At 45.1% G+C, this 21,030-nt stretch overlaps 1 protein-coding gene across 4 annotated transcripts in view; it reads left to right on the top strand.

Annotated features, from left to right (window-relative positions):
* Positions 1 to 21,030, top strand: part of RAB11FIP4 (RAB11 family interacting protein 4) — a 194,588-nt gene that overhangs the window by 165,178 nt on the left and 8,380 nt on the right. For 3 of the 4 annotated variants that reach the window (XM_035103841.2, XM_060272000.1, XM_035103843.2), the window contains 6 exons: positions 10,402 to 10,625; positions 13,355 to 13,546; positions 14,861 to 14,995; positions 16,457 to 16,492; positions 17,162 to 17,261; positions 20,373 to 20,476. In XM_035103841.2, coding sequence (XP_034959732.2) covers positions 10,402 to 10,625; positions 13,355 to 13,546; positions 14,861 to 14,995; positions 16,457 to 16,492; positions 17,162 to 17,261; positions 20,373 to 20,476 — 791 coding nt within the window. The remainder of the gene's footprint in view (positions 1 to 10,401; positions 10,626 to 13,354; positions 13,547 to 14,860; positions 14,996 to 16,456; positions 16,493 to 17,161; positions 17,262 to 20,372; positions 20,477 to 21,030) is intronic. The other variant, XM_035103842.2, reaches the window with a different exon arrangement.

Here is a 21,030-nt window from a genome sequence, read left to right as displayed (position 1 = left end):
TTTATGTACTTAATCCATTCCGGAAGTCCATTGTTAAACCAAACCGGTTCTTAAACCGAGGTGCACTTTCCCTAATGAGACCTCCTGCTGCTGGTGCCCTTCCACCATTCAGCTTTTGTTCTTAAACCGAGGTAAAGTTCACAAACCAGGACACTACTTCCAGTTTTGTGGAGCTCGTAAACCGAATAGTTCATAAACAAGGCTGTTCTTAAACTGAGGTACTGTACCACTGTACTGGGCACAAGGTTCGTGCCCTAATAGAAGGCCCTCAGCAAACCTCTGGAACCCCTTGACAACTGCCGCACCTTCCTGTTCACTTGTCCTCTTCGACAGAAAAAGAGGTGGCTGAACTCACCATGAACGCCTTCCTTGTTCGATTACAATGGTGCCCACCTGAGAGATGCTGGAACTGGGGGGAAAAAAAGCCCTGCTCCAACATTTTGTGAGAACAATTGGGGGCACCCCCCACCATCCCCCATCTCCATCGCTCGCTTGCTCACTCCCTGCTGCTGACCCCTTCGTCGACTGTCCCCTTGCCCCCTCCTTTTCTCCCCTCTCTTACCTTTGCTATCTTCGGCCTCCTGCTCACGAGGTACAGCATCTCCAAATGCTGTGCAGCCTAGAGCGGCCTCTGGGGAAATTGGGGCATCCTATACAGTGGTACGTTGGTTCTCAAACTTAATCCATTCCGGAAGTGTGTTCCAAAACCAAAGGATTCCAAAACCAAGGCATGCTTTCCCATAGAAAGTAATGCAAAATGGATTAATCTGTTCCAAACTTTTAAAAACAACCCCTAAAACAGAAATATAAAATGAATTTTGCTATCTAACGAGACCATTGGTCCATTGTTTAGGGAAGTTTTTAATGTTTGATGCTGTACTGTTTTTAATATTCGGTTGGAAGCTGCCCAGAGTGGCTGGGGAAACCCAGGCAGATGGGCGGGGTATAAATATATTATTATTATTATTATTATTATTATTATTATTATTTTATTAAATGAAAGCAATAAACAATATACTGCAGTCACACAATCAGTAGCTGAACTAGGTTCCACACAGTCACAAAAACAAACAAAAAAGCCGCAAAAACACAAAATAAATAGCAAAAACAAACAGACCTCAGCGTAACTCTCAAAGCAGAAGTGTGGCACTCAGATCAGAAGCGTAACACTGAAATTGTCAGCGTAACACTCAAAGCGGAATTGCGGCACTCAAAACGGAAGTGTAATACCCAAAACGGAGCACGTCCAGCTTCCGAAAAAAGTTCACAAACCGGAACACTTACTTCCAGGTTTGCAGTGTTTGGGTTCCAAGTTGTTTGAGTACCAAGGTGTTTGAGAACCAAGGTAAAGCTGTATTAGTATCAGAAGCCGGGGCAGCTTCTATAAATTAGTGACGTCCTAATTAAATTGGGGCATTTGATGGGTCTGGACTGAAGGTGCAAATAGGTGAATAAACCATATTTCTTAAAGGTGCAACAGTCTCCGCCGTGTCTCAATTCTCCAGTGGAACACAACTCCTGAGTGAGTGCTTGAAACCCCCATAGATCTTGCTATTTCACGGCAGAGAGTGGGGGTGGCACCCAACTTTTGTAACCATGTTATTGCCTGGCTGGTATTAGTCTTTGAATGGTGATAATGTCTCTTGTTTGCCTGAAGCAAGTGTTTGTTGTGTGTGTGGATGCCTTTTCCATGGCTGGATTGTACAGCGATAAGTGTTGCATCCATTGCCCCGCCTACTTTTCCCTCTGGCCCCGCCCACCACTACTAGCATGTGACTCTTGGCTTGAGAGAGGTGCATGGTGACTCATTTCCAAATATATATCCAGGTGTGAAGGTTTTGTTTTGTTTTGTTTGTTGTAAGATCAAGGATTGGAGCGTAAGGGATGAGGTGGAAAATAGGGTCCAGTATGACAGATCAGCAAGCCAGTTTGCAAAATATTTTCTCCTTGTCTTCACTTGAAGTATCATCATTTTAGTGAATATCAGTCCCATTTTTAGCAACCTGATAAAAATGTTGTAAGGTGTTTTTGCCTTTTCTTTCTGCCTGGGAGAACAGGAATATTTCAGGGACTTGACGTTAGCGCTGTCCTAATTATTGTCTTCTGACAAGATACTTGGAGGTGCTTTTAACGAGTGTTCAAGTGTGTCAACATACCCTAGAGTTCTCCAGTCTTCACCTTTGTCCCCTGGGTTTTGAGAAATCGCTAATTGGGCTGTGTGCGTAAATGCCTCTTGAGTGAATATGTATTTGTAGGCACACAAGATACCTGTGTGTTGATTCCCCTTCACTACAATGCCCTATCCAGGCAATAGTACCCTACTGAATTCAGGAGTGGTAGCTGTACTATATATAAATCCAGCCAGTTCTATTGTGGGAACGTAACCCCCACTCCCCAACAATCAGCATTCTGTGTCCAGTAAACAGTCTCAACCTCATTGGGTCAGGTTGTTTTGGGGGTGGTGAAATATAGAGTCGCATAGTGATTTCATGCTCTTTATTTCAGCTCGTATCAGTGAATGAATCCCCCCCCCAAAAAACCCTCAGGCTTTATATACTGTACATTATTTACACAACGGGTCCCGTGTGATTGGCTGACTCTGCTTCCCTCCTGGAGCCTGATTGGGCTGCTCCTGCAGGCCAATCAGTTGTTGCATTCTACCTAATAGGCTGATTAACTTCCTCCTGGGCCCTGATTGGGCTGCTCCTGCAGGCCAATCAGATTGTTGCATTCTAGGATCCTACCTGCCTATTGTTCTAGGAACCAAGCCCAGTACATAACAGTGGGGTCTCTACCTTTCCTTTTCCCGATTTCTTTGCACTTCTGCAAACCTTTAGGAAAATACTAAGGCTATCAGTTCTGTGTGTCTTACTGTTGCAGGCTCTACAGTTTTCACACTCAATCCCCCAAAGTCTGGAGGTACCTCCTCGGAGAGACAAAGAATTCAGTCTGCAGTCATAAAAGCTCCACTTGTTTTATTTGTTGATGCATGCAGCCTCCATTACACTCGTAATATTGGTTTTAGGGCTGTGTGATCGGACTATATTAGTCTCATTAGTCTACTCTGCTTGGTGATAGCTCTCCAGGGTCTCAGGAATAGTTTGTATTTTCCATTGTCTGCTGCCTGGCCCTGTTAATTGGGGGTGCCAGGGTCTGAACTTTGGACTGTTTTGCCATTGTAAGAGAACAAGGGAGGTGTTCATGGTGAGCACCTCTTTTTCTACGAAAAGAGCTCCTATGTCTAACAGGCTTTCGACAGCAAAGGTGCCATAAAAATATTAAAGCTTCCTTCATACGGTATCATGAATTTACACATTGCCAGCTTTGGTCAGCTCCACTTTTGAGTTGTTTTCTTTTACTGACAATCCTTTGGGGCGCATTCAAAATGAATTCACAGCAAACACTACCAGGTTTTTTTGCTTTTAAAAAATAGCAATAATAACCAGTGCTTTGAATGGGTTCTCTCATGTTAAGCAGCCTGGCACTTCTGCAAACTGACACATCTGAATGACCAGTAGTGTAAATGCAAACATGCCTGTAGCTCCTGGCCCTTTTCCATGTTCCAGGCCAGTTTTTCTTTGGCTTTTACCTCCCCAGAAAAAAAAACACAGTGGTAACTCGCTGGAGCACAAAGCTGCTTTTCATGTGCTTTCCCCTTTCGCCTTCTGCCCACATCATGTCTCTAGTGCGAGGAGCAGCGAGAGCACAAATGAGTTTATTTTCAGGGGTGCCTCGAGTCTAGATTACAGCTCTTTAAAGTGGCGTCCTTCCCCCCGAATTTATTTCTTTTTCTTCCGCTCCAGCCACTGGCCTTGAATAGTATCAGTTGGGCTTTTCAGCACCTAGCATTTGTTCAACTTACAGTGTTAGATGTGAACAGATGCAGGTAGTTCATATAGGGTGGGCTTGCAGTTATCAGCGTTCAACAGCAAGATACACAGGAGAACCTCAGGTTACGTTACTCTCGAGTAACGTAAACTTCAGGTTGTGAAAGCGGCCAGGGCCGTCTCAACCATGTCGGAGATCGCTCCGGCGCCCCCACTCCGCCCTGTTTCTTGTCACAGCTGGTGGCCAGGCGCAGGGGGTAGCGCGACACACCCCTGCCAGGTCAGCGCCCTGGCGCCCTGCCCCACCCAGCCTACCCCTAGAGCCGGCCCTGAAAGCAGCAAACCCAGAAGTATTTTTCCAGGTTTTGCCGCTCGTGCATGCGCAGAAGTGCTCTGTGCACCGCACGTATGCGCAGGAGCGCTCTATCACGCCGTGTGTGTGCGCAGAAGCAGCGCTTCTGGCTATGGATTTTTGGGGGTGTGCGCGGACCCCTGGAATGAACTAAATTCGTATCCGGAGGGTCCACTGTACATAGGAGATGGCCTCCAAAATGCAGTCCTGTTTTTATACAGGGCTGAATTTTGGAATCTAGTAAATTTTATTGCTTATAGCCAATGACCATCACATTACAGTGGTACCTCGGTTTGTGACCACAATCCGTTCCGTGGAGCTGGTCGATCCCCGAATCGGTTGCTCACCAATGGCACGATTCTGCGCATGCGCGAAGCACCGATAGAGTGCTTCTGCACATGCACGCACTGCGCAGATTGCTTCTGCACATCCGAGCGCCACGGAACCCGGGTGTAAACACTTCTGGGTCCGCGGTGGTCAGAAACCGAAGCAGTCGCAAACGGAGGCGGTCACAAACTGAGGTTTGACTGTACAGTAGGAGCACAAATCAAAGAACTTACAAAATGAAATACATTACATGCACCAGACCAGGACAAATCTTCACTGTCCAAAATTTAGAAATGTTCCTTCTAACTCTGGAATCCGGAGAGCTCTTTCTTCGCACTTCTCTACACATTTTAAATGATTCTAGGAAACACAGCATAGTAACATTTTCTATCCATGAGGTGACTGCCTCAGGTGGCAAGATCCATACAGACAGCAGATACTGATGTACAGTAGTATTTATTCAGGGCCGGCCCAACCATGAGGCAAGGTCTCAGATGACTGTCTCAGATGGCAAAGCTCCACCAGGGCATCAGATCCTTATGTCATTCTTTCTTCCCCCTTTGTTCCTAATGTAGATCTTCCCTACTGGGGAGCGTGATACAATTTTGGGGCCTTCATCAGGTGCCAAAATATTTGGGCCCAATCTTGGTTCTGAGGGACCAGTGTTCAGATTCCCTCTCATGGTCTCTTTCCCCTTTCTTCTTAGCTGGGGCAATAGGAGTTACAGTGGTACCTTGGTTCTCAAATACCTCGGTACTCAAACAACTTGGAACCCAAACACTGCAAACCCGGAAGTAAGTGTTCCAGTTTGCAAACTTTTTTTGGAAGCTGAACATGCTCCGTTTTGAGTGTTACACTTCTGTTTTGAGTTACAGGTAGGTAGCCATGTTGGTCTGCCATAGTCGAAACAAAATAAAAAAATTCCTTCCAGTAGCACCTTAGAGACCAACTATAAGTTTGTCATTGGTATGAGCTTTCGTGTGCATGCACACCTCTTCAGATACACACAAAAGCTCATACCAATGACAAACTTAGTTGGTCTCTAAGGTGCTACTGGAATGAATTTTTTTTTGTTCTGTTTTGAGTGTTATGCTGAGGTCTATCTGTTTTTGCTATTTATTTTGTGTTTTTATTTTTGAGGCTCTTTTTGTTTTGTTTTTGTGACTGTGTGGAACGCAGTTCAGCTACTGATTGATTGATTGATTGATTGTGTGACTGCAATACATTGTTTTTTGCTTTCATTTTATGGATCAATGGTCTTGTTAGATAGTAAAATTCATGTTAAATTGCTGTTTTAGGGGTTGTTTTTAAAGGTCTGGAACGGATTAATCCATTTGGCATGACTTTCTATGGGAAAGCGCGCCTTGGTTTTGGAATGCTTTGGTTTTGGAATGGACTTCCGGAAGGGATCAAGTTTGAGAACCAGGGTACCATTGTATCAAAGCCAATGTCCCTATTTTCATTGGAGAAATGTTGAAGGGTATTGTCATACACACAGAGAGTTAATTGTGTCAAAGCCTGCTGAAGCACGCTCAAATTTGTGTTCAATTGCGATCCTCAGTTGTGTCACATCTACCAAATATTTGGCACTAAGGTGTGCTTTTATACTGTGACCTCAAACTATCCCTCCTGAAATGAGTTGAAATGAAACCTTACTAGCTTCTGAGAAGTTTTAATAAGCACCCTTGATTCTGGAGATGTTGCTACGTGCCTGGTTGCTAACAGGTCTATTTTAGAGTGACTAATTAAAAATGGTTATTAGCAAAATAAACAGGCCTCGGAATAGGAGTCATTATCAGATGGTCCTACCTCATGTTTTCTCTGTGTGCGTAAGTGCCAATGAAATGTGTTTTCTAAAAAAGCGTTTCTTGGCCCATTTTTGTAGAAAGCCTCCCCCAAAGGACATGCTAGTTGAAATAAATGTTTCTGCTGATTTTATTTTCTCCAGAGAAGTCACGATCTGTTAATTTTTATATTAACAGCCAACTTGAAATGCTGTTATATTGGCCTCTTCATCTCACGGTGTTTTTTTTACAGATATTAGGAGGTGTTTTTAACTGATGGTTTGCATTTACAAAGATTTTGTGGGGGGGGGGGAGTGCGACGAAATCCTTTTCTTTCGTCTTTTCCACTTTAACCTCTATATTACTTAAAGAGCTACTAGGGAATCCTGAGGTAAAACTAACCTCCCTCTCTCCCTTTCGCCTTGCTACCCCGTGGGCTTGATAGTACAGTGGAACCTTGGTTTATGAACACCTCGGTTTATGAATTTTCGGTTTATGAACGCTGCGGACCCATCTGGAACGGATTAATTCACTTTCCATTACTTTTAGTGGGAAAGTTCGCTTCAGTTTATGAACGCTTCAGTTTATGAACAGACTTCCGGAACCAATTCCCCCCCTGTTTCAGTTTATGAACGCTTCAGTTTAAGTACTCTGTGGACCCGTCTGGAACGGATTAATCCACTTTCCATTACTTTCAATGGGAAAGTTCGCTTCAGTTTATGAACGGTTACTCCGCGGACTGTCTGGAACGGATTAATCCACTTTCCATTACTTTCAATGGGAAAGTTCGCTTCAGTTTATGAACGCTTCAGTTTATGAACAGACTTCCGGAACCAATTGTGTTCATAAACCGAGGTACCACTGTAATGAGGTTTTTCTTCCAGCACACGCGGCCAGGTTTCAACACTGTGACACTTTAGGTTTGTCCTCCTATTTGGCCCCCTCAGTGAGACTCAAAGACACAAACTATCCATTCTTCTCTTGTAGGAAGTTTTGTCCTTTGCGGTGTCTCCACCTAAACAAGTGTTGATACCTTGCTGGAAAATAATACAGACAACTCTTTACTTGGCACTTAAACGATGAATATTTATTTGCCTCTAGTCATAACAAATACTTTATGGTTTCATGTGTACAAGCTTGGTTTTTGTTATTTCACCTTTTGTCAAACATTCAATGTATACAGTACAGTGGTGCCTCGCTTAACGAATGCCCTGCTTAACGAAATTTCCGCTTAACGAAAGGATTTTTCGAGTGGAGGTTGCCTCGCTAGACGAATTTGTTTTATGAAAAATTCGTCTGGTAAATCGCGGTTTCCCATCGGAATGCATTGAAATTCAATTAATGCGTTCCTATGGGCAAATTTTTTTAAAAAAAAAATCAATGCATTCCTATGGGATTCGCTAGACAATTTTTTCATTATAAGAAAAGACCCGTGGAACAAATTAATTTCGTCTAGCAAGGCACCACTGTATATCTTTTCCAACCTTTACCTAAACCTATCCTAACTATAAGACCTTCTTTTTTTATTATTAACCACCCACGCTCCCATTCCCCAAAACCCTCTACTAACTGACAAACGGCTGCTCCTCCCTTTTAAACATGAGCCTGGAGTGTGGGTTAACCCTTGACAGGTCAGGTAAAACAAAAACAAAACCATTTACAAAGATTTTGTGGAAGGGTTGGGGGGGGGGAGGAATCGATTTTTGTGTGACAGAACTGCGAGCTCAGTTCTGGTACTGAAAACAAATTCCTGGGTTAAGCTGCACTTAATTCTGTTTTGCACTTTGCCCCTAATGGTAGACCTTGAGATTCTGGGGGGGGGGGGGACCAAAGTAGACCTCATAAGCTTTGATTCTGCTTACTTCTGCAACAAAGTGTCTGCTCCTGTCAACCTCCCACCACGCAACCTCCCACCACGCAACAAAGTGTCTGCTCCTGTCAACCTCCCACCACACAACTTTCCACTTCTGCCTCCCTTCAATCTGGCTCCTAGAAAGTCTTGCTGGCTTAAAAGTTTTTTCATGCCTGATGCTAGCAGACACTAAGCACTTCCAATAAAATGTTTACAGACCCACCAAGTATCCCTGTTTTCCAGGGACACTCCCAGATTTACAGAAGCTATCCTGGTTTCTGATTTGATTTCAGGATGTCCCACTTTTCCTTAAAGGTAAAGGGACCCCTGACCCATAGCTGCCAAGTTTTCCCTTTTCTCACGAGGAAGCCTATTCAGCATAAGGGAATTTCCCTTAAAAAAAGGGATAACTTGGCAGCTATGCCCTGACCATTAGGTCCAGTCGTGACCGACTCTGGGGTTGCGCGCTCATCTCGTGTTATTGGCCGAGGGAGCCGGCGTATAGCTTCCAGGTCATGTGGCCAGCATGACAAAGCCGCTTCTAGCGAACCAGAGCAGCACACGGAAACGCCGTTTACCTTCCCGCTGTAGCAGTACAGTACCTATTTATCTTCTTGTACTTTGACGTGCTTTCGAACTGCTAGGTTGGCAGGAGCTGGGACCGAGCAACGGGAGCTCACCCCGTCGCGGGGATTTGAACCACCAACCTTATGATTGGCAAGCCCTAGGCTCAATGGTTTAACCCACAGCGCCACCCACGTCCCACACTTTCCCTTAGGATGTCCCTATTTTCATCGGGAAAAAGTTGGAGGGTATGTGTTTATGTAAAGCCATATCAGTAACTCTTCCTACAATTGGCCTTGTTTTATATTGTGGTTTCTTCACTTAGTCTGGAAGTTAACCATCTTGCAAGGAGGGGATACTGTGTTAAATGACTCTGGTTTTTCAAAGTTTGTCTAATGGTCTCATATTATGGGCAGCCACTCATAGGACCGGGCTTTAAGGTTTTGGCACTGATACGCAGACTGCTCTGGCATGTAAAGATCTCTCAGTAGTATATCAACAAGGTGTTGCATAAGTTTTTAAAGTGCAGCCTGTCAATCAGTGTCATAGACTCAATGGGTCAAAATTTGCATTATAGAAACTTGAATTCAGAGGTCTTTACAGAGAATTACCCCCCCCCCCAGTGCAGAGGGCTCCTCTTCTCTGACAGGAAGTTTTGAGTAAGATTTTAGTGCTCAGTGGGTGAATAAAAACATGTTCTTCCCAGTGCCAATTTGCTTACTTCAGCATTTCTGATTCCAAACTCCGACTGTTGCTTTTGTTGACTTATGTTCTGGGGGGGGGGGACTTGAAGATAAGAACTTGTCTTTCTGGTACTTGTTTGGTAAATTTTGAAACTTAAGGTACAGTCATTCCTCTTATCAGATTTGAAGTTGCAGGGGGAAAGCACTAAGTCAAAAGTGGACATTGTGCTTGCCTGGAGCACGTGGAACTTAAAACTGCAGGCTTGTCTGTTAGCTTTGTACTGTGTTACAAGAGCTTACAGCTGCTTTTCCTACTTAGCGTACTATATTATTTTACTTGGGACTCCAGGTGTGATTTTATACCATACCCACTTACCTGGCAATGAGTCACATTGAATTCAGTGGGGCAGAATTCCACTCTTTGATATGACAGTCATCCATTACTGTGTACAGTGGTACCTCGCAAGACAAATGCCTCGCGCAATGAAAAACTCGCTAGACGAAAGCGTCTAGCGATGCTTTGTTGCCTTGCTAGACAAAGCTTTCTATGGCCGCATCTCGCAAGACATTTTTTTTTTTTGCTGCTTTTTTTTTTGACGCCTGCCATTTGTTTCCGCAAGACGAAAATCTCGCTAGATGAAGCGACCCGTGGAATGAATTATTTTCATCTTGCGAGGTACCACTGTACTTCCCAATACTGGAAAAGACAGAGATCTTAGGGGTTCTGCCACCACCACCCTGATTTTGAAGCTCCAAGTCAAGCTCCACTGTCTGGCAAAGGGTATATACCAGATGAAATTTAAATTAGTTTGCTTAGGTCTAATTTGGCAAGCTTTGCTCAACTTCTGGGCAATCTGTTTGAACCCGCTCAGCTGTCCGAGGCAAAGTCAACATTAGACTTAATGGGAAAGGGCTGTACTCTCTTCTCCCCTTCACATCCATCATCAATGTTTGTTTTTCTGTTTTTTTATCTTCCTCCGATCCTAAAAGGCTCTCTTTCCCTCTTTCCCAGGGTCCTGAAATTCAAGACGGCAGCTATTTGGACAGTGAAAGTGCGTACAGCGAATCGGATCTCTTTCCCGATGAAGACAACATGACCCTGGCTCAGCAGGAAGTCCACCATGAGTCTGACATGGACAGTGCCATTGAAAGCGCCCACAGCTCAGAGGCGTCGGATGTGTGTCGGAGTGAGGAGAAGGATGGCATGCTGGGTGGCCTCTTCCTGCCTGGAGATAAGTGAGTAGAAAGCTCTTGAGTGTTTTCTGTATCGCCTTTCCTATACAGTGGTACCTTGGTTCTCAAACTTAATCCTGGGGGTCAGCAAACTTTTTCAGCAGGGGGCTGGTCCACTGTCCCTCAGACCTCGTGGGGGGCCGGACTATATTTTGAAGAAAAAAAATGAATGAATTCCTATGCCCCACAAATAACCCAGAGATGCATTTTAAATAAAAGCACACATTCTACAAATGTAAAAACAACAGGCAGGCCCCACAAATAACCCAGAGATGCATTTTAAATACAAGATCACATGCTACTCATGTAAAAACATGCTGATTTCCAGACCGTCTGCAGGCCGGATTTAGAAGGCGATTGGGCCGGATCCAGCCCCCGGGCCTTAGTTTGCCTACCCATGCTTAATTCGTTCCAGAAGTCCGTTCCAAAACCAAAGCGTTCCAAAACCAAGGCGTGCTTTCCCATAGAAAGTCATGCAAAATGGATTAATCCGTTCCAGATTTTTAAAAAACAACCCCTAAAACAGCAATGTAATGTTAATTTTACTATCTTTACGAGACCATTGATCCATAAAATGAAAGCAATAAACAATGTACTGCAGTCACACAATCAATCAATCAAACAAACAAACAATCAGTAGCTGAACTGGGTTCCACATAGTCACAAAAACAAAACAAAAAAGTCATAAAAGCAAAAACGCAAAATATTTAGCAAAAACAGACAAACTTCAGCGTAGCACTCAAAACGGAAGTGCGGCATTCAAAACGGAAGCATAATACTCTAAACAGAGCACGTTCAACTTCCGAAAAATGTTCGCAAACTGGAACACTTACTTCCGGGTTTGCAGTGTTTGGGTTCCAAGTTGTTTGAGTACCGAGGCATTTGAGAACCAAGGTACCACTGTATTGCTTCATATATCCCTTTTGGTATTTAACGTCTTGACCTGGCCCAAAGGTTCCTTCCCAACAGAACACCTGATGCAAGCACAGAAGCATAGAAACTTTAAGTAGGACCAGGGTGCAGTTTTGGAATAGGTTGCGTCTAGCTATCTAGGTGTGGCCCAGTGGCAACCATTATAAACCTGCGCTGGGCTGCTACATAACTGCATAACATGATTTTGTTAAACTGTGTTGGGATTGCAGCAAGCTTTCCGGAATATATTTAATGCCCTGTTTGCCCTGGATTCCATAAAGAGAGCCTAGAGCCAGTGTTTGTAAAATATAAAAAGGCGGGGTGTAAGCTGCCCCATGAAGGTGCAATTCCCTGGGGAAATGTCAAGGACAGCATTTCAGTTGGGGGTGAGGAAGATATTTCATCAGGGAACAGATGCATTTGTGGTTGTGCTTATTGTCTTTTTGCACCCACATGCAGTACCAGCTTTTTAAAAGGGGGAACATTATTATTATTATTATTATTATTATTATTATTATTATTATTATTACTACTACTACTCAGGGCCGTCTTTAGCATATGCAGCATCGGGGTGCAAAAAACTGCCCAACACCCCCAATTTTTTTTTGAGGGGGAGGGCAGCTAAAGTTGTTGAGCTTTTTTAGGGGGACATCTCAGATTTGTTGAGCTTTTTTGGGAGGGGGCATCATGCAACTCTCTCTCCCCACAGAGGCTTGGGAGGGAAGCTGTGTGCCTCAGGTGAGCAGCATGCATGCGCTGGGTAGGCCTCTCGACGGCCTGCCAATCCCAGGCGCGCAGGAGGGCGGAGCCAGCCAGCTGCCTCAGCGCCCGCAGCAGAAAAGCCTGTGGTGCTCTGACAGCAGCATTGTTGGCTGGGCTGGCTCTTCAATCCCCGGACTCCAAATCTCGGCCCTGGACTTTCGGCCTGGCGCCCCTGAGAGCCTGGCGCCCGGGTGCCCCGCACCCCTAGCGCCTAATGGGTAAGCTGGCCCTACTACCACTACAGTGGTACCTCAGCTTAAGAACTTGATTCGTTCTGGAGGTCCATTCTTAAACTGAAACTGTTCTTGTCACAGTGGCACCACCTGAAGCACCACTTTAGCTAATGGGGTCTCCCGCTGCTGCTGTGCCACCAGAGCACGATTTCTGTTTTCATCCTGAAGCAAAGTTCTTAACCCGAGGTACTATTTCTGGGTTAGCGGAGTCTGTAACCTGAAGCGTCTGTAACCAGAGGGTACCACTGTACTACTATAACGCCCTATGCTCACAGATCTCATGGCGGTTCTCAACATAAATTCACAATATAAAAACACAAAATACATAATAAAAATAAAACCAAGAACAACCCAATAATTCCCCCCTCCCCCAAGGGTTTTTTTATTATATGCCTGCATATACATCGACAAGATGTACAGAACAAAAGGCACTCGGTAGCGTAAAACGGGTGAATCGCTGAGAGAAATAGGGGCTCTTGTGGAATAATTTCTCTGCAATATTATTTTTATTACATGTTTCAAAAATACAATGAAAGAGTCGTAGAAAAGGAGAGAAAACAATCCTGTGGAATAATTGTGTGTTGTCCAAAACCTGGGGGTGGAGTTCTGTCCTTCCCCTCCCCCTTCCCCACTTATGGCCCCAAACTGGATTCCCCCATAAACCTTGGGGTGGCTGTCTGAACACTTCTCTGCCCCATTCATCCCTGTTTTCTCAAAGTGGGCAATGGGTGTGACCTAAAGGCACCCTTTTGTCTTGAATACGGAAGGCGTCCCATTAGAATTGCCTCTTTGCATGTGTCCTGACGTTCCTTTTCTCGCCCTGAGGTCCAGCCCCCTCAACCCTTCCGCGGCATCTGACCTCTCCACCTATTCCACTGCCTCCTTGATCAGTAACGAAGAACAGTTTGAGGACTACGGAGAAGGCGACGATGTGGACTACACTCCCAGCAGCCCTTGCCCCGACGACGAGAGCCGAACAAATGCCTACTCGGACCTTGGCTCATCTGTTTCTTCCAGGTTGGTAATTTGTGTCTCTTAAACCGTATCCTTCCCTCCGCCCCTTGCCCCCTTTTGGGGAGTTGGAGAAACTGCCTACTTAATATATCCCAGAGACTTTTTGTGTGTGTGTGCCGTTGCTTCATTTTTCACAAATATAAAATCCAGCTTTCGCCTCTGCTTTCTCCTTTGTTTTTGTTTATTTGTTTCGGAGAGAACCTCTTTTCCAAACCCAAAGACAAATTTATGGAGACCTTGCGCACCATATAATCTAAAATTTACAAAGGTTTTCTTGTGTGTGCTGTGCTTCTTTTTAATCACACCTTTTATTAAGTTTTCAGAAATTTAACACATACATTTCAATACATAGCAAAACGTTTTTTCTTTGTGATTTTTGTCTACTTCCCACCTCCTTTTCCATGGTGTTTTTGCTTCTCTCTCTTTGCTGCACCCTGTCTCTTATATCTTAACAACATTACTACAATCTTTTAAGTTATTCTGTTGCTCATAGTTTAAATCCTGCATCATATAATAATATTTCATTAAATAGTCCGAAAAAGGCTTCCATTCTTCCACAAAACCTGCATCATTAGGTTCTCTTATTTTGGTTGTTAACTTTGCCAGTTCTGCTTAGTCCATCACCTTGCTTATCCATTCTTCATTGGTGGGAACTTTGGTTCCTTCCATTTTTGTGTGCATGCTGGGTTTTTTTTTAAAATATCATTGTTGAAGATGGTATTGGAAAAGCGTTTAGGAAGCCTGGACAGCAAAATAATTATGTACAGTGGAACCTCGGTTTACAACGGTTTACCATGGAGGTGTTTGTAAACGGAGGCATTCGCTCCCCGAAGGCACGCTTTTGCATGTGCGCGAAGCGCCGATAGAGCGCTTCTGCACACGCACGCGCTGCGCAGATCGCTTCTGTTCCTGCGTGAGCTGCACAGAAGCGATCTGCGCATCCGACGCTGTGGAACCCAGATGTAAACACTTCTGGGTCCACAGCATTCGTAAACAGAGGCGTTCATAAACAGAGGTAGTTGTAAACCAAGGTTCCACTGTACTAGGGTTGCCATATTTCAAAAAGTGAAAGTCCAGACACAAAAGTTCTTGACTTTTTTTGGCAAAGTTGTTGAGTTTTTGTTTTTGTTTTGGGTTTTGGGGGCGTCGGGGGGCAAAATTGTTGTTTTTGTTTGGGGGTCATACTAGGAACAGGGCAATGCGGGCAACAACTTCTGTAAGAGCAACATTGGTGTCATCATTCAAGAAGGGCGGATTTGATTTATGGCTGGTCCGCACAGGACCCGTTCTAACACCTCTTTGCCTTTCTGCCAACAGTGCCGGCCAGACGCCAAGAAAAATGAGGCATATTTACAATAGCGAGCTGTTGGATGTCTACTGCACACAGTGCTGTAAAAAAATCAACCTGCTGAATGACTTGGAAGCCAGGCTGAAAAACCTAAAAGCAAACAGGTGAGTAAACACAGTGGACTTGCAGGAACATTTCAAGAGGCCTCAAGCAACCCTGGGCATTGGTAGTGATGCTATATTAACTTTAGTAATAAATGAGGCAGAATATGATTTCATTATGGTTGCAGGCTGCAATTCTGTACACCCTGAATAGGTTAATAGGGCTTGCTTCTGAGTAGACCTGCATAGGATTGCTTTTTAGTTGACGTTTCATTGATTAAACAAAGTTGCACATTAGTGAAACCTCAATATCTGTGTCATTGTGAAATTCTGAAAGAAGTGTAGGATAAATTTTGTTTACTAAGGTATAGGAGGAAAGGTCATCTGGGATTGATTTTGTTTCTGTTCCCTATTTCACAGCAACTTTTAGAAATAAACTTCTTGTTGTTTAGTCGTTTAGTCGTGTCCGACTCTTCGTGACCCCATGGACCATAGCATGCCAGGCACTCCTGTCTTGCACTGCCTCCTGCAGTTTGGTCAAACTGCCTTTAAGTGGCAACCCAGACAACTGAAATTTGCTTTCGCTGATAAATCTACTAAGGCAGTGGTTTTCAACCTGTGCCGTGGTACCCTGGGGTGCCTTGAATGATGGTCAGAGGTGCCGCAGGCAACTCTGGCTTCTGCCCCACTTTCCTTCCCTCTCTCCTCCGATGCCCTCATGTCTCTGCCTCCCAAAGGCTTGCACAACTGTTTGTTGCAACAGCCCTGGCTACAACCTCCCCAGGCGAATAGTGCCTCTGGGGCTGGCGGGGGGGGGCTTCCCAGGCCCCTATGGGGCAGTATGAGAAGGCATCTCTCTTTGGGGCAGCTCAGAGACCAGGGGCAGTAGCAGCGGCTTCCCAAGGAGAGGGGAGAGGAGGCTGAGGGAACACTCTACAAGGGAGGGTGCTCAAAAAAGGGTGAGAGACTGCCAGCTCTGCAGGCAAGGGGTGACAAAACTGGGCTCCTGAGCCCCACAGGGGTGCCACAGAAAGAATGTAGTTGGTCAAGGGAGCCGTGGACTCAAAAAGGTTGAAAACCTCTGCACTAAAGCTTTATTGTGCAGTCATTTGCATGGCTACTTTAAATTGAGTTTAATAAGGCATTGGTGGGTGTGCACACCGGCCACTGGCAAAGGATGTAATAATTACATTACAGACTACCAATCTCCCATAAAGATTTATGGCATCCCATTTGAAAAATGGCCCTGTCCATGGCTTGTGCTTTTCCTCGTAGCAGCGGGGATCACTCTTTCCGTGGCAGGGGACCAGTGAGACCAGCCACGCAGCAGAACCGTCCTGAATGCGGTGACCCAAATGCCCATCCCACTGAGTTCAGTGCGACTTGTTGGCTAGTAAATATTTTTCGGATTGCAGCCTTGGGTATGTCCTGAGACTTGTGTATTCGGGCCGCCATAATGCAGAAAACCGCAGCTTTGGGTTAACCTTAACGCATCCTGTGTTGTTTCTTTTTTGTTTCTTCCAGCCCAAACAGAAAAATAACAAGCACGGCTTTTGGCAGGTAAGAAGCAGCGCACATTTCTACTTGAGTCTTGGCCGTTTACAATGAACCCCCCCCCCCTTAAATACAGTGGTATCTTGGTTCTCAAACACCTTGGTACTCAAAAAACTTGGAATCCAAAGACTGCAAACCCAGAAGTAAGTGTTCCCGTTTGCGAACTTTTCTCGGAAGCCGAACATGCTCTTTTTTTAGTGTTACGCTTCCAAATTGAGTGCCATACTTCCGTTTTGAGTGTTACACTGTGGTCTGTCTGTTTTTGCTCTCTATTTTGCATTTTAGTTTTTGCGGCTCTTTTTGTTTTGTTTTTGTGACTGTGCGGAATGCAGTTCAGCTACTGATGGATTGATTGTGGGACTGCAGTACGTTGTTTATTGCTTTCATTTTATGGATCCGTGGTCTCGTTAGATACTAAATTCATGTTAAATGGCTGTTTTAGGGGTTGTTTTCAAAAGTCTGGACCAGATGAATCCATTTTGCATGACTTTCTATGGGAAAGCGCGCCTTGGTTTTGGAACGCTTTGGTTTTGGAACCGACTTCCGGAACGGATTAAGTTTGAGAACCAAGTTACCACAGTACAGACACTGGAGGCTTCTCCACTAAAGTGGCTCACAGAGCCCCCTTCCTTATTCCAGAGGGTCAAAGCAGCTGTCCTCTTGTCTTCCCAACAGGCAACTTTTCCATAACAGCAACTTCAGCAGCAGCAACGGAAGCACAGAGGACTTGTTCAGAGACAGCATAGACTCATGCGATAACGATATCACGGAAAAGGTGAGGTGAATAGAATAGAAATATTTTATTGTCACTGTACCTGTACCTCTTGTTTACAGTGAGATTAAACGAGCCTCCCCTCCCACCCACCCCACAATCTCTCAGTCCTTGTTACACTCTGTGTGCTGTCATACGACCACCAACCCCGAACGTCAGCTGCAATGTTGCTGTCTTCCATTCAGCAGCCTCACAGCCCATGAGTAGAAACTGTTCTTTAATCTGCTGGTGTGGCTTATCATGCTTCTATATCTCCTGCCCGAGGTGCTGGCCAGGGTGTGAGTCATCCCTGAGAATGTTCCTCGCTCTTCTGAGGCAACGGTCTCCCGCGATAACATCTAGCGGACTCAGGGGACAGCCCACGATATCGTGTGCTGTCTTCACCACCCTCTGTAGGGACAGGCCCGTCCTAGCCATAGAGGCTAGTGGCGCAGAGAACCACGGCGCCGGGCGCTGGAAGGGCACCAAGTGAGTGCAGGGTTCCGGTGATCTGGCCAGGACTGCGCTCCTTCTCTGAGAACTACGCGCTGCGCCTCCTTCTCGTTTCCCCAGTGCTGGGTTCTGCTCAGTCGAGCTTCGCCACCAGCGCGCGCACAGCGCCCAAGCAGCTCTTGCTGGTCCCGCGGTGCGCTGGTGGCAAAGCTTGACTGAGCGGAACCCAGCGCTGGGGAAACGAGAAGGAGGCGCAGCATGGAGTCCTTGGAGGTGGCCTCCCACTGCTGCCGTGGTCCGCTTGGCACTCCTGGGCCCTTGGAGAGGCGCTGGAGGGGGGCGCTGGAGGGACCTAGCGCCAGGGCGCTGGGTGGGCTTAAGACGGCCCTGCGTAGGGACTCTCTGTCCAGGGCTGTCAAACCAGCATACTACACCGTAATGCAGTATGAGAGAATGCTTTCTATCATGGACCGATAGAAGGAAATCATCAGCAAGACCCTAAGGAAATGAAGTCTCTGTTGGGCCTTCCTAACCACCTGGGCTGTATTGACCTTCCAAGTTAGGTCTTCACTAAGATGGACTCCCAGGTATTTAAAGGAAGAGACTCTCTCCACACACACACCCCCGGGGATATACAACGGGGCTAGCTCCCCTCTCTTCCTCCGAAAGTCCAACACCATCTCCCATCCTGTCCCAGTGAAAAGGAGTCATGTGGAATGGGCGGGGAACCACAACTCCCATCATCCCTGACATCCGGCTAGGCTGGCTGAGGCTGATGGGAGGTGGAGTCCAACAACATCTGGAGGGTCATTAGTTCCCCACCCTGGGGATTTGCTAATGTGCCAAAGCTGCTTTTTTTTTATCTGTCAGTTTATAGACCTGAGGCTTTCCTGAATTCTCATGCAGTATGAGTGTGATATAGACAGAAACTGGGGAGCAATTTTAAATTAGGCAAAGTGTGGTTGAGGAATGACCCTCTTAGCACAATTTCTTTATTTTATTTCTTTATTTTTACTAAATTTGTATACCACCCTTCATCTCAGGGCAGCTCACAAGATAAAAACGTAAAATACATAATAAAAACAACAAGATGAAAACTACAAAGAATACAAGCTATATAAGACAGGCATCCCCAAACTGCGGCCCTCCAGATGTTTTGGCCTACAACTCCCATGATCCCTAGCTAACAGGACCAGTGGTCAGGGATGATGGGGATTGTAGTCCAAAAACATCTGGAGGGCCGAAGTTTGAGGATGCCTGTTGTAGTCCAACAAGATTTGGAGGGACACAGGTTCGAAAGTGAGGCTTCATACCTTCAAAGCAACAGATGTACAGGAGAGTGAATTTCAGCAAGGTTTAAAGAAAAATGGGATGTGTTTGTTGAATATATGGGGGGGGAATTGTGTGCATTTGAAAGTGTCGGCAGCATTAAGATAAATTCAACAGTGTAAATAGGTTTTGCTGGATGTAATGATGGAATGATGGATGGTTTCCTTTATATGAAATATGCAGGGATTTATGTTATACAAAATGAACCATGGGAAAAGAAGAAGGGAAGTCATTCATATTTTAAGGATGTTTAAATGAATGTTCTAAAATGTAAAACAGAAAATTTAATACAGTGGAACCTTGGTTGTCAAACGCTTCGGAAGCCAAACAATTCGGAACCTGAACACCAACAACCCAGAAGTGAATACTCACGTTTTTGAACGATTTTTGGAAGCCGAACAGCTTCCGAGGAGTGTTTTTCAATTTTCTCCATTGAGTTTGCAGTCAGCCCATTGATCCTCGATTTTTGAACATTTCGGAAGCTGAATGGTCTTCTGGAATGGATTACATTTGAAAACCGAAGTTCCACTGTGTATATATATATATATATATATATATAGAGAGAGAGAGAGAGAGAGAGAGAGAGAGAGAGAGAGAGAGAGAGAGAGAGAGAACTACAAAGCAATAAACCCCACCCCCACAAGGGGTGGTGAACCCATGCCCTGCAGGCCAAATCAGGCCCACGAAGCAATTTCTGGTGGCCCGCCAGCCCCCAGCAGTGGTGAAATTCTTTGCGGCACCCAAATTGGTGCTGAATGACGTGCTTCCTGTTCCTTCACGCAGTCAATGCAAGCCGATCAGAGCATGCTGGAAGAAACAAAGTTCACTCCGATACCCTCCCAACATTTCCGAAGCTGTTACCGTTTGTAAACCAGTAAGATTAGCTCACTCGGTAGAGCATGAGTCTCTTAATCTCAGGGTTGTGGGTTCGAGCCCCACATTGGGCAAAAGATTTCTTCATAGCAGGGGCTTGGACTAAATGACCCTCAGGGTCCCTTCCAGCTCTGTGATTCTAATAAACCGATAAGGGTCTAACTTGCTCTTTCCTCCAGTCTATATTTTCTGTAAACCCTCTAGCAGTGATGGCCAAACTCGGCCCTCCAGCTGTTTTGGGACTACAATTCCCATCTTCCCTGACCACTGGTCCTGTTAGCTAGGGATGATGGGAGTTGTAGTCCCCAAACAGCTGGAGGGCCAGGTTTGGCCATCACTGCTGGGCAGAAGAAGACAGGAGTGCCTGGCGTGCTCTGGTCCATGGGGTCACAAAGAGTCGGACACGACTAAATGACTAAACAACAACAACAACAGCAAGGTGGGCAGAAGCTTACACCCCCCCCCCGTTCGTTTTTACAGGTTACTTATTTAGAGAAAAAAGTGACAGAACTGGAAAATGATAGCATGACAAACGGTGACCTGAAGAGCAAATTGAAGCAGGAGAACACACACCTAGTTCACAGGTAATCTAGTATACTGCCTGCTGTTTCCTTTCTGCAGTCTCCACGGAGCTATAATGAGGATCTTAGGCAGAGCAAAGACTCCAGCAACAATGGAAGTGATAATGATCACTTGGACCTGCTGGCTGTCTGCTTTCAAAAGGATTTCCCTCAAAACAGAGATGTTTAGAATATTTGCAAGAGCTGTGATTTGAGGGTGGGCGGGAAAGTCTCTTTTAAAAAAAGGAGTTTCTTTGCCCTGAGATTCAGGGTCAGACTAGATGTGTATTATTAGCAACTGTGTCTTTTTATTACATTTTTATGTATTTATTTTCTTTTTAATCGTTTGTTGGAAGCCGCCCAGAATGGCTGGGGAAGCCCAACCAGGTGGGCAGGGTATAAATAATAAATTATTATCATTAAATAATAATTTTAATAGAATAAGAGATCAGCACGATGGACTATTTATGGAAGAGTGGAAGGCTTTTTTTGATTATTTGAGAAAATATAACAACCAAATGAAATCGCAGGCAGGATTTACTTCTGTTTGCTGTTTTGTTTTTGTTTTCTGCAAAAAA

This window comes from Zootoca vivipara, chromosome 2, assembly GCF_963506605.1.
Source record: "Zootoca vivipara chromosome 2, rZooViv1.1, whole genome shotgun sequence".
In the NCBI taxonomy this organism is placed as follows: domain Eukaryota; kingdom Metazoa; phylum Chordata; class Lepidosauria; order Squamata; family Lacertidae; genus Zootoca; species Zootoca vivipara.
This window is presented reverse-complemented; position numbering and strand designations above follow the sequence as displayed.